The sequence below is a fragment of the Necator americanus genome, chromosome IV (genome assembly GCF_031761385.1).
Source record: "Necator americanus strain Aroian chromosome IV, whole genome shotgun sequence".
NCBI lineage: Eukaryota > Metazoa > Nematoda > Chromadorea > Rhabditida > Ancylostomatidae > Necator > Necator americanus.
Window position 1 is genome coordinate 20346857 of NC_087374.1, and position 13137 is coordinate 20359993.

Below are 13137 nucleotides of genomic sequence, written 5' to 3' on the forward strand. Positions count from 1 at the left end.
GAATAGCAATCAGATAAAATGTTGTTTTGTTAACGATATGGAAGGAACCTATAAAGTAAACGTAGCCAAAAGACCTACCATTTGTCAAATTGAATAATACCCACACTTGTGCGCCTGTGTTGATTCGGGCGACCGCAGCGCATCCGTCGCAACTAGCGTATTCTTTCTATATGCATGCTGCATGCCGAAGTTACAAGTCAAATACGCTTCGCGGTAGTTAAACACAATTTTTGAAATTTGAAATTGTTAGTTCTTGGTTTATTTCTTCCTGAACACCAGTTCTCTTTTCCATAAACTTCGTCTATGATCTTGTTATGTTTTGGAACGTACACATCTCTCGAAGTGAATGTTCATCTCCTAGAAAAATTGATTCGATGTCACCCGGCGGCTTAGGGGTAACACATTGCTGGTCTTAACGGGCGACGAGCAAAAGATTCGGCTCGACAGACTTCCACTGATAGCTACCGTCCACACAGACACACACAGTTTTCTAAGCAGTCACACATGCGTCATCTGCTTCTGTTAGGTTTTGTATCAAGTGAGTTGATTACATTTGCATTGATCTCCCCATGTATGTATATTTCTCTCAACACAATTCATTTAGTATGTTCTGCGTATAATGGTTGCCTTCATCAGCGCTCTGTATGCCTGCGTACCCCGGAATGTCATGAATATATCGATAAATTCGAAAACATCTGCGGATACTCCCTAGGGAGTAAGTCTAATTCTCCTTCTTCTTTTCTTCTCAGATTCCTATTGTCTCAAAAAGATTTGGATGGATTTAGCCTGCACTATCGACTCACCCTCCAACTGTGTCCATACACTATGGCGGATACGAGATTTCTTTCCATATGACACATGTGTTTGCTACGAAGCTCTAGGCGAGTGTTTTGATTGAAAAAAAATCTTTTTTTTTTCATAGAGATGTTTCAAACAACGTGAATTTGGTTCTTGTTGAACCATTAACCGATAGTTTAGTTGGAATCAATTTGATAATTACAGGAAGCAGGAAGAAAATGCGGTTTAGGAAGCTTCCATATGTATAATACGTTTGCGGATTTTCAGTGTTCACGGAAACAGGAGGAAACTTGAAATCTTATCAATATAACTACATTGCATGCATAATAACTGCACACATTAGTATTAAAATCATTTGTATCAACTGGACGTTCACCTCAAACCTCGTTAAGGGGTCACTCGAATTTCTGCCAGGAACATGCACTACAGGTGGCTTACCGTACACATTCGTCCATCTGTGCAAGAATTTTGTACTGAATTCATGTGAAAATAAAATTGAAAAAAAAATATCGTAAAGCAATAAGTGAAGAACGAGCATTATTCCCGCAAGAGGCGTGACCTGAGTGCAAAAGCGCTAACTCTCCTGTTTTATTTGAAGAACCGCCGAGAACTCAATTTTTTCATTAATTCCCTTGAAGTGCATATTTTGGAGCCATTGTTTCGCTGCGGCTTCGCTACTTGGACTTCATCACTTTATTCTCTGGAAGATTAAGAATTTTTGAAGGCTTTCCCGAAGAATGCAATCAGTTTCGCGAACTTATCTGGAATCATCCATGCGAACGAAGAATGAGAGATGCCGGCGAACAGAGGCGTGCAAAAGAAAGGTGAGATTTTGTGCACGAAGTTCGCACATCGTAGTGATTAATCGCTGCGGCAGCTGATTCATGGAGTTTTGCCGCCTTGCAGCATGTGGACAGCTTTTCACTTGCTCTTTTTTTCACTTCACTTTTCATTTTTCGTTTATTACACTGGCAATGTCTGGAGTTCGAAATCTTAACACATGGACTCAGTTCGGAAAGTGGTGACCACGTCAAACGTCTAAAGGTATAAGAGCGTTTGTGATAGGTACTTCAATTTCGTAAGCTTTTAGTGCTGATCAGAGGCACCCTAACTTCTGCACCAGGGTATCGCTGAGCGTTATCACGACAGAACTGCGTGCTAGTTTTTCGTCCTTCACAGCGTAGGTACAGATACGGGGAACACTTCTCTGCAAATTTTCAAGGAGAACAAGCTGTCACATCAACGTATCGGAAATAATTCAAAGCTGGTTCCTGAGAGTTCCTTTTCTTGGTCTCCTCTATCTCCTCAATAGTGGCACTTTTAGACGGACTCCTCTAGTGTCAATGCTGCTATTCAGTCCTTACACAGATCCGATGGTGTGACACACGGTTGTTTTGTCTATAGCTGCGTATCATTAGGTACCCACAGTTCCCGCGCGACAACGTATCCTTTGGGGAAGTCACTGACAGCGGCGACCGATAGTTGCGCTGCGCAGCAGTTAATGGCGTCAGCAGAGCATTGCGTTCAGCTTATGCCCGGCCTTCTCACGATCCTACTCTCTAAAGGAGGATGAGGGAAGAAGTTTAGACACTCCTTTGTGATCAATTATCTCTCCGAATTCACAGGAATTAAAAACAAGTGTTGAACTATGGGTAGACCACAACGGTTGAAGTTTCAAAACTTGGATATTCTCGTCCGTTCCTTAACTTGTTCAGATTCTTATTTCCCATTTCAAATTCTTATTCGACTTTTCAGTACATTAAAACTAATAAATCGATAAGCTACTGTTTGTTTTCGTCCAATCGACTCTTTTTTACTAATCGCCTAGTAAAGTGCAAAAAATATTTCGCAGAAGCAAAGTAACTCCGTAGCCCTATCCTGGTAACATAATTCCCATGGACTCCCATTGCCATACCGACTGCCTTTGGGTATATTGATTCGTAGAGTAAGGAAATATATCAAGTTACTGCTCGTTAAATGACAAATGGAAGATAATGGAAAGAATAATACGTTATGAAAATTAAACGTTAAGTGTTGATTACTCACTGCTGTATTAGTACGGAACGAACTAAAGAATGTCTCGAATTGTTATGCCTGAAAATTTGTCTCTGTCTCATACTCACTTTCACCGACATCACACGGATACTTTTAGTGGAACTTCCTCAAAATTCAAAAGCCATAGGGAAGACTCGCTTCAGATGGTGATTGGCACTTTTCATTAGGACAAAGGGACTCTCCGTTCTCTTGAGTAAATAGTCATTCAACTTTTTTTTATTTCCTATTACTCCAATGCTTCTTAAAATATCCCCACATCTTTTTATTTTCCACGAATCCCAGTTTTCAACATTTACTGCTTCGTCAGGTTTATATTTCTTTGTTTCATTAGGAGCAAAGCCATGTCATTGCAATAAACACCAAAGGCGACTTCTGGGTTGGGCGGAGCCTGATGATCATAGCGGATATAGGACATGCCTACTCTTTCTTACTGTCAGCCTCTTCTCCAGGCATTTATTCGGCACATAATCGGCAGATGTCGTATCTGCTGTTTGGGAGTAGCGTTTGGCAAATCCAAGCTCAGCTGATTCTGCATCATGCACCAAGATTGGCCCATTATATATTTTTGTGTTGTTACGCGCAACCCTGAAACAACGTGGGACAAAAGCTAGGAAGAAGAAGAAGATGCGCAACTTTTGGGACATCATGGCTCACTGGACAACAGCTTGTGTGTTTTGCTTTTTACAGATCAATATCTGTCGAGCAGCACTCCCAACATCCAAATAGTTCGGTAAAACGAACCACCAGAACACCATTGTCGGATCAGATTCGGCAACTGAAGACGGAATTGAGCGGAGGTAAGAAGACCGAGATTTGTTCATTAACTATTTTCTATAGAGTTAGTTCTACATGAACTTTACAAACAAGCCATTGTGATTCACCCAAATGTTTCATTTTACTTAACATTTGGTGTAAGCTTAGGCTTCGTTCGAAAATTTTAGAGCGTCTGCCAACTTTTAATACTCTTGCACACAATTTTCTTTGTGTTCGAATCTATGGACTAGACTTGTGTATAAAAACATTGGAATTTTCGCTGGAACTCCTGAAAATATTGGTAATTATTTCTCAGCTTCAATTGCGATCACCTTTGAAATGATATATTGATTTGCTGATTTATTTTGATTCATCTACAAAATAATTTCATATTAAATTGTCCAAAAGGATGCTTTTGAACCGACAAAGTGTTATATTAAGTACTGGCTAGTTTTTTTAAAAGTTTTTTTTTCGACAGATCCCTCCGTAGATGTCCAGGATTTCCTTGTAGAATGAATTGACTGACAGTGAGAGCCTAAAGATTTACTCCATTCTCGAGTTAAAGCCGACTCCAGCAGTCAAACGATATGATAAATTTTGAACGAACAACCGATACGATATGATACAAAACGATGCTGTTCACCATTACTTCATGGTTCCGACAGTGATCGTGAGAAAAATAGGGATAGCTGTCGATTAAAGGATTTGACGGGAACGTATGAACTCGAATTCCCCTCGAATGTTTCTTCTTTTATCTGTTTCGATTATTCCTCTTGAAAAAAATTAGTTTTTCACTGGTATTGTTTGAAAAAGTCTTGGAAATATTTCCATATCTGCGCGTTCGGAGTGAATGTAATTGGAAGTATTTTAGTTGTACGACTCCAAACTATGTCTGCTTCAGTTATGAGATCAAAGTGAATTTGAATTCTTCTCACTCAATCTACTCTTTCATCTGCTCTGCTACAAAGAGCTCTTATTTAATCACATTTCAGAATCCTGCTTCATAGCTTCGGGAATTTTTTCTGTGAGAAATGTGGTTTTTTTATGGTTTGGCTAGATCCGTAATGATATTTGGGCGCGTAACCAAACGATTTAGAAGCTTTCAACAACCAGCAAAAAGCAGAAAAAATCAAAGCAAAATCAGCTTGTTCGAAGAATCACATAAATGTGTACACCCACTGTTGAACCTCCTACGCTACGTATCACAATTCGAGCATTACCACAGGCTTGTTGTCAAGTCTGTTCCTATTGTTGTTGTTGTTTACCGAACGACGGTCACCTGATGGTGATGACTGCAGTATGTGAAAGGAACAGGAATCTGTGGAAGTGTAGTAGGGTCAAAACGACATGAAGCACGTACGCAACTGTCTATGCGGCTTCTCTCGAGACGCGTTGGTGGAGAGTAGAGGCTAGGAGCGCGGTGAAACGTTTGCTGGCACCATCCCTGCAGTATGCGCCGATCCCAACTTGGTTCCAACTGCAGCCTCTAACGCGCCGTTTCGAGCGCGCACGCAAATGCACCGCAACTCGTGATTCACGTCGTTTTGACCCGGCTATAGTACGACTATAAATGTGCCCCTGATGTCCGTAATTACAGAATTAGGCACTCGGGAAGTGCTACGCAGAGCCACATGTGATTCTGCTCTTAACGATGTCTGCTTACGGCATGTGTCCTGCCGTCAACTATGGAAACTTTTCAGATCGAGCTGTGGCGTAGATCAGGACAATCGGTGCACAATGGCTGATCGGTTCGTATAGGATTTTGTCATGTTTCACTTTGTCTTTCATCTGCAGTTTTATCATATGTATGGAAAAACGCTGATTTTTAACTTTTTCCAGCGAAACTTGCTGGCAGTCTTTCGAAGGCCTAACATGGACGGGTCTGGGAAACTGCCATTGTGATTCGGCGAATTCCGATTGTCATTGGATTAGATTACACACTAACTATAATAAATGTATCCGTGAGTTTTTAACATGAGATCATTTTGAAAGTTGGAAAGTTTTCTCACTGTTCTATTGTTTCCAATACGGAATGCTTGTCCGAAGCGAATTTACCCCAAAAATGTTATTTATTTGACCTGAATGAACTCCGTTGGATATCACCATTCTGTAGCGAAATACCAGCGACTATCCGCAAGAAGGCTCTCTACCCTTAGAATGATCAGAAAATTCTCTCGAAATGTTTTGCTAACTAGTTCTAGGTTGAGTTTGAGATATACAATTATTTTTGATTTCCTGGAAATTTATTCAACCAACCTATTGATTTTTTTTTACCACCATTTCACTTTTCCTGCTTACCACTTTTTTCTTCTTTTTTTTTCGTTCCTCTACGATTAGCACTCTCTGCGACTACTACTACCAAAAACTTTTTTCATGTTTTCTTTCTCTTTGTAAAGTTTGAATCATGTTCGAAAATGAAGCACTTGGTTCTTTCGCACAGAATTGATGCCAACACCTTTTGAGAGTTTTCCCCGCTGAGATTCTATGCTTTTTGTCGGCTATGCTTCTCTTCCACTTTCCGCTTCTGAAACGCCGAATTTTGCAAAAATGACGACATATTAGCTTGAGTCAAAGCTGTAGGGGAAGAGATCAGCGGTAATCAATAAGGCCTAAATCAATGGCAATCAAGCAGTGAAGAGCGTCTTCTGCTGAAATGCAGAGTCGCTTCGTCACGTCTAACAAATTCTGAAGAATATGCTACAAAAGACAATCATTTCAAGGGAGACGTAATAACGAGTTTGAAAATTGTTTTAGAAAAACAATATATCCTTCATGACCCAACTGAACAACGTTTGACTGTCGAAGACAGCGCTAAAAAAAAGGCTAATTTTTAAGGAAGTAAACACCAAGGAAAGTTAAAGTAGAAGACAAATAAACAAAAATGTAACAAATAGTGCTTGTAATAAATAAAAAGTTAGTCGGCTTCTGGATATGTTTTCGAAAGTACGGAGAAAATACTGACCGCAATGCGTTCGCGAAGTTCACCTCTGAAGTACTCAGTCAGCTTTAACCGTTAGCCCCGAATAGGTCCTTCTTTGAACCACTTGGATCAAGGTGGTCGCTACGCGAGAACCATCCCCTTGGTTGGTTACCCATGGGTGGTCCGGCCCACCCACGATGGGCCCGGCTTCTTTTGCTGAGTGGTGATCGCCTTGAGCGATCTTGGACTTGGGACCCTTTTACTGATTGAGTTCCTCTAAAATTCCAAATCTAGGTGGTTTCGTACTTTCATTCCATCCTTTGTGCGAGCCTAAAGAGCAGTCTCGTGAACTGATTAGTCTGTTGCTTCTGATATTAATTTCTGGATTAGTGTGGCTGTTTTGGATTTTCACTGTGATACTCAGAAGCCGCGATCGCAGTCTTATTCAGTACCGGAGGGGACTTCCAAAAAAAGCCTGCAGAAATATTCCGGGTTTCTGCAAAAGTTTTCCTCAATACCTTGCGTAGTTTTACTTCTTCTATACGTTCACTTTTAGATGATATCTCCTTAGCGGGACAGTTTCCTGCCATTGGCGTTATCAGCACCAATGGAGCTATTGCTCCTAGTACTGCTCGTTATGGTCATCGTTCAAAAATTGAAATGATCGATAAACTGAGTGCCGCTCGGATTGTTCCAACAACTACCGCCACACGAACAATACCTCGAACTACTCCCGGTTCTACTATTACTACCACTACTACAACGACCACCTCTACCACCTTCACCACCACCGCCTCAACCACTACTACGACTAGACCACCAAGGACGAGATCCAATAGGTGTGAAAGTGTTTCTTTTCTTCGAGTTTTATTTTAGATTCGTTCAGCGAAAAACCGATAGCCTCACCCTATAGGACTCGAACTAGCACTCCGAAACCATTGGTAAATTTGTGGAATCAACGCCAACCGCAGGGTGAAGCACGGACAACAACTGCGCCTTCATGGTGGCGGACAACAACTCCATCCGCTCTCTCCCATTCGAATCAGCAAAGACATGTCGTACTGCAGACGCAAGGTTAGAGCTCTCTAGCGCCAGTGGTTCTATTGAATATTCATTCTCTTACTTCTCATTTCTGCTTAGACTTTTCTCATTTTCTTTATTAACTGTCTGGTTGCATCATGTGTTGCACTTAAAAAAAGAGAATTTTGAGGACATCATACCCTACTGAATTAGGATTTCGGTCTAGCGCTATGAATTTTGTAGTAATAAGCTCCTAAGCCAAATTTTTTCTCACCTATGTTCGAACACTCCGAGCGGTCGCCTGCTGTTCGGTTTCTGCTTATCGATCGAAAAGCGAACAGCGGGTCGCACCGCGGCAACTGGGAAAACAGAAATGTTGCAGGGATGCAGCGATGGTCAGATAGTTGTCCATGTTTTCTGTAAATTTTTCCTTATTCCTCTTTTAGTGACTATATTGACTTTAGCGCACTTGGAAAATGTAGACTATGGAAGGGAATTTATTTATTAATAAAATAAATTAATTAATTAATAAAAGTCACCGAAATCAAATAATTAATTATATTGATTATTTGACTTCGGTGACTTTTATTCATTCAAGTATTTTTGGCGTAGAATCGCGTTCGGTTTTTGTGGAAAGTCATGTGATAACTTGTTAGGATTTCTTTCGTTCTTTCGTTCCGTTTTTTTTTCTTTTTTTCGTTTTGTTTTTTTCTTTTTTTCTTTTTTTTACGTTACCAACTTCCAACTTTTGATTTCTGAAACATTTCGATTCGGAACAGTTCGAACGTTTGGTGGGTCCATTCTTCGCATACGTCACGGTGTTCTATATGTCCTGTGTTGTGTTATGACGTAATGGTCATAAAAAATTTGACCTAAAAATTTTGCAAAAAAACGTAGAGGAATTTCGAGGAAATCGCAGCGGCGAGAAGTTAATAACAAACCGCTGCCTTTACTACTTCTGGGTGTTTTGATAAATTCTGTTCTTGGAACAAAGGTTCAAAGTGAAGACAGTAAGGAAATTCGCAGAAATGAGTGAAAAATAATGAATAAGCGGTTCTATTTGGTTGTCTTCATCAATTTCTTCAATTTTTGATGAATTTTGGAAATTTGAATCAATGAACACTTTTCCAACTATGACCTCAGACTATGTTAGTTGCAATTAATGCCCTCCTCTTATTTTTGATATCATTTTGTTCGATTCTCAACGATATGGCTGTTTTCGGATGAGCCTCAAAAAAGTAAATGATTATAAATTGTTCCGAAATTTCCATTCTAAGACATGTTAAGAGCGGGTGACGGGGCCGTAACGTCGCTCACTGTTGCCTTTCCAATGTCCGTACTTAGCACTGTAGGTACGTGTATCCATGATCATCGCAAAGTCGACGTCTACCTCCCCAGTTTCCGCTACCACTAATATTTTTGTGGTTTTTGTCTTACTAACTTCCTAGTTCCAGAATCTTAATATCCATTTGGGTCACTGGACTTCCCACCTCTCATTCTCTTACTGTTTTCTTTCATTTTACATGGAAATTTCATTATTTTTCTCGCAATTTTCTTTCTCGTACGTTGTTTCTTCCTTCGTTAGTATTTCTGAAAAAAAATGTATTCAGCAGATGTGCACTATCGCCCACTTTTTGAGCAGCATGTGCGAACCACTCCAACTTATTACTACTACTACACCACGGCAATACCTCCGCGATGGGACCGAAATTCTCACATCTCCCCGCCGCAGGTGAACCGATGTCACGTAATCGGAGTTTTTGTTAATGTTTTTAATTGTGCGATTTCAGAATTTAAACGATAGCAATGCTCAAACAGACGAATACAGGCAGTCGACAGTAGATCGAAAGTTACCTGAAAAGTTTGTTTAATTTTTTTTGTTTCGAAATTAGCCAGGACAACAAATACTGATCAAGGTATCCTCCGAATAATCGATGGAACTTGCGAGAAACATCACAGGTGAGGGTGTTAGTTCGTATGGAAATGCTTTTCGCTTCGCCCTAACTATGCTTCTGCGCTAAATGTAGCATAGAAACCTTTAGCAGTTGCGAATAAATGCAAAATTGGATTCAATCCAGCGCATCAATGGCCAGAGTATGGCGCCGACGCAAGCCACGTTCTCAGAATTCACACAGGCAGAGTACTCTTTCCGTGAGTGAGAATTTTCTAAGCGTTTTCGAAACATCTTTCTACTAGAGAGGTTTTTTCTCGTAAGGCTTTTGTTAACCAACGTGGATGATTCGCCGGTGTCACATTATCTCCCAAGCATTATTAAAAGCTCTCCTTACCAGAATTTTTTGAAGGGTATCTGTCTAAGCTAACGTGCGTGACTTACCGGTGTCTCACGTTAAGAATATCTGAATTTTCTAATGGGGATCCTTTTGATTATTATTCTGTGCTAGTTGTCCCGGGATACAATAGAAACTATGGGGAATTGTTGGCAACAGTATCAAAAAAAAAAAAACGCTGAGGCCTCTACTGACTAGTTTACGAGTATTGGCGAGTGATTAATAAAGTGAGCGAATGAGTATTAGTAGGATCGAGGAGATTTTGGTCGTCATCACTGCTTTCAGGGGCGGGTGTAGCACAGTCGGTAAGAGGTTCTGCTGTGAATGCACTATGATCGATGGTTCGAAACTAGAGCTAATCAACTCATTCATCTCCGATTGTCGATAAACTGGTAGACGACTTGTCTGGGAAGATAAAATCACTGATTCGACACATCGCCCCGCCTCCACAAGTCCTTGCAGACGCGTCCACAAACCTCAAACGATTGTGAAACGAAGTCGAACGCGTTTGGGCTTCCTCATAGGGATCGATCAACACTTGCCGTGCACTTTATCCACTCCTGTCCTTCATGTGTTTGCTCTGACCATCCTCTTACGAAGAGTTTTTTTTTGTGAAGTCTTCATGCTTATTTTATTGACAGGATTTCAGTTAGTTTCGTTTCCAAAACTACATGTAACAAATCCTGTGGGAGTAGTTTACGACATTTTGTGGCTTGTTTTGATGACCTTTTTTTTAATAATTAATGATTTCTGCTAATTAGCCATCTCGAACATGTATGCGCAAGTAATGCTGTGCAAGAAAACCAGCACCAAATGTTGCAAATGAAGCAACAAACATTTTTCACAACGCGAACCTGGGGATTGAGAAAGAATCTCGCTTATTCTCGTGTGTGTCGCAAACCTACTGGGTTAACGTGAGAGTTGCACTGAAAAACTTCTTAGAACGCTTAAAATAGGGCTAAACTACGATGAAATACATTTCCACTTTAGCAATCTGAGATTTTCAAAACTGCTTTCTTCAATGAAGAGAGAGGAAGAAAAACCAGAAATCTTCATATCTACCTTTTTGGTGGGTAGTGTAGGTGGATATGGATGAATACCCTTGATCGAAGTTCTTTCAAAAATACGACCAAAGTTCTAAGTTTCGACTCACAGCCAGCTACGAGCAACGGAAGAACAATAGCGACCAGCTCGCATACCTAAGGATGCTGAAATATACACGAGAAGTCTTCATTTTTTGACCTTCTAACAAAGCGATCCGCGACCAACGTTGATGCCTTTGAATTCGGAATTTGCATATCTTCTTCCACTGAGAATTAATTCCTGCACACGGACAATCCATTGCGAGTGCCCGTGTGTCTCTATCGAGCAGAGAGAATGGATTTTTGGACTTTTACCCTATTTTTACAACAATTTCCTCAGTTTCATCGAAATCAAATAAGTTCTTGCTCTAAAACATCTTTCCTGAGTCTTATTTATAAAAGCGATTTTTGATCTGAGAATGACATTCACAAAAACACGACCAATTTGTGTACCACGACGACCTGGCCAACGACAAGTACTCGTATAAATGGAAATGAAGTAAGAAAGGAAAGTAAGGAGGCGTAAAGTTGGAACTACGGATCATTCCGCTCCTAGGAACACGATCCGTTCATTACCAGTCTCGTCTGAGGCTTCTAGCGGACGACAGAGACAAGACTTGTAATCCTACTTTCACGGGTTTTTCCTATAACTGGTTTTGTCTGTTGTCTTCTTCCACTTTTCCACTTTTTTCTACAGAAACTTACAGTGTTGTAAACTAGGCTCTTTCCCTAATTACGAATTAGGTATTTAGCCAAGAACTGCCGGAAATCAAGATAGCGATGCTAATTATTTATTTAATCATAACAGCAGCAACATTACATCTGAACAAACAATACCCGTCCTAAATTTGGAATTTAGTTTCTTTGTTTTGTCACATCTACAAAAGATAACACAAGGTGAAAAATGCAAGCGTGAGAGTCCTCAAAGTCCTAGTGCTAAACAAATATTGAAGAGATCTGTGCTGAGGATCTGTAAGAAAAACTCGAGGTTGTTTCGCATGCCTCATTTATTCTGTTCATCACATTGGAGGTTTTTTCTCTAGATTCTTAGAGGTGGCTTTCAACTTCAAACAACAATGACAATAACACCCGACCTTAACGCTTTCAGCTATCTACTACTTATCCTCTAACGCAGGGTGGAATTCGAACTATTTCCAGAAATAGTTCGAATAACTGCTTGCAGTGTTTGTGGATCTTCGAGTTTTCCTTTCTCTGACGTTCCGTTGTTTGTGCGTTCCCGATACATTCTTTTTTTCTCTCATTTACCCTTTATTACCCCATCTCTTTTTCTTCCATCTGAGGGCCATCCAGACCAGGAAACACGACATAAACACGTGACCACTCTTCAACAATTTTCATCCCTCACACAGCTCTATGATACATAGATGAGTGGATGTACTTGGAAACAGATCGATTGCCTAAACCTAGCTCATTTCGCCGCTTCGTCTGCAAAACTTTTGAAAAGAAGGCCTGCGGCAGTGGCCGGACGGCCGAGAGCCTGGCCTGCTGCCACTCGCTCTTCATGTGTCGCAGTCGCAAAAGTTCGCTCGGGCTGTCGCATCAAGCGGTTAGCACCAAAATCCGACGACGACGACGCCGAGCAATTACCTCCTCAGTGTGGGCGCGCTTTTTCGCGTGTAATAATGCTGATTCGGAGAGGCAGCAACGATGTGGGCGTGGTCAAAGAGCCACCTTTCGAACACGAACGACGAAAACTCACGGCCATCTACTGCTACTGCTCCTCCTCCTCCTCATCGTCGCCAGACCTCGTCCTTGTCCTCGTCTCATCTCTGGCTGTATCGTTTTAAAGTAGCCGAACTAGCGGGCAGATGACTCGACGCAAACCACTCAGCTGATTTGGTCGTCAATCGACTGTACTGGTCGAGATTATGATCTTCTGCCTTAGTTTGCTAGCCATCATTACGGATTCTCACCTGACTATGCGGCATGGTGAGCTGTTTGCAGGGTTTTTTGTGCTTTCTGAGAAATATTCCATCCAAACAGTAGTCGTGATCATTACATATCTGTTTCTTTTCTTTGTTCTCTTTTTTTTTTCTTTCAAGCCAATTTCGGTGTGGCTAGGTTTCTAGACTGCTACGTAGGTAATTAATTAACCTAGAACGAAATAAATAAGAAATTAGAACATAATCAACAAGAGAAATGGACTTTTTTTTGTAAGAACTACAAACTACTAGGCAACTACTCGAAAAATTCAGAAAAG

General features: G+C 40.8%; 2 protein-coding genes across 5 annotated transcripts in view; both read left to right on the top strand.

Moving 5' to 3' along the window:
* Positions 1 to 504: 504 nt before the first annotated feature.
* The window catches only part of RB195_002071 (uncharacterized protein), a gene marked incomplete at both ends in the record, with an annotated part of 36440 nt that continues 23807 nt past the window's right edge, over positions 505 to 13137 (top strand). For 2 of the 4 annotated variants that reach the window (XM_064199142.1, XM_064199140.1), the window contains 13 exons: positions 505 to 538; positions 605 to 715; positions 786 to 881; positions 1523 to 1622; positions 3541 to 3650; positions 5204 to 5354; positions 5446 to 5567; positions 7083 to 7365; positions 7440 to 7600; positions 9157 to 9278; positions 9337 to 9407; positions 9463 to 9505; positions 9589 to 9697. In XM_064199142.1, the coding sequence (XP_064055021.1) occupies positions 505 to 538; positions 605 to 715; positions 786 to 881; positions 1523 to 1622; positions 3541 to 3650; positions 5204 to 5354; positions 5446 to 5567; positions 7083 to 7365; positions 7440 to 7600; positions 9157 to 9278; positions 9337 to 9407; positions 9463 to 9505; positions 9589 to 9697 (1513 nt within the window). Of the gene's footprint in view, positions 539 to 604; positions 716 to 785; positions 882 to 1522; positions 1623 to 3540; positions 3651 to 5203; positions 5355 to 5445; positions 5568 to 7082; positions 7366 to 7439; positions 7601 to 9156; positions 9279 to 9336; positions 9408 to 9462; positions 9506 to 9588; positions 9698 to 12805; positions 12867 to 13137 lie in introns of those variants that run through there. The other 2 variants (XM_064199143.1, XM_064199144.1) reach the window with 2 other exon arrangements.
* RB195_002072 (uncharacterized protein) lies at positions 12302 to 12724 on the top strand (the record flags this gene model as incomplete). The annotated part of the gene is made up of 1 exon (XM_064199145.1): positions 12302 to 12724. One exon carries the CDS (start codon positions 12302 to 12304, stop codon positions 12722 to 12724), a length of 423 nt encoding a protein of 140 aa, XP_064055024.1.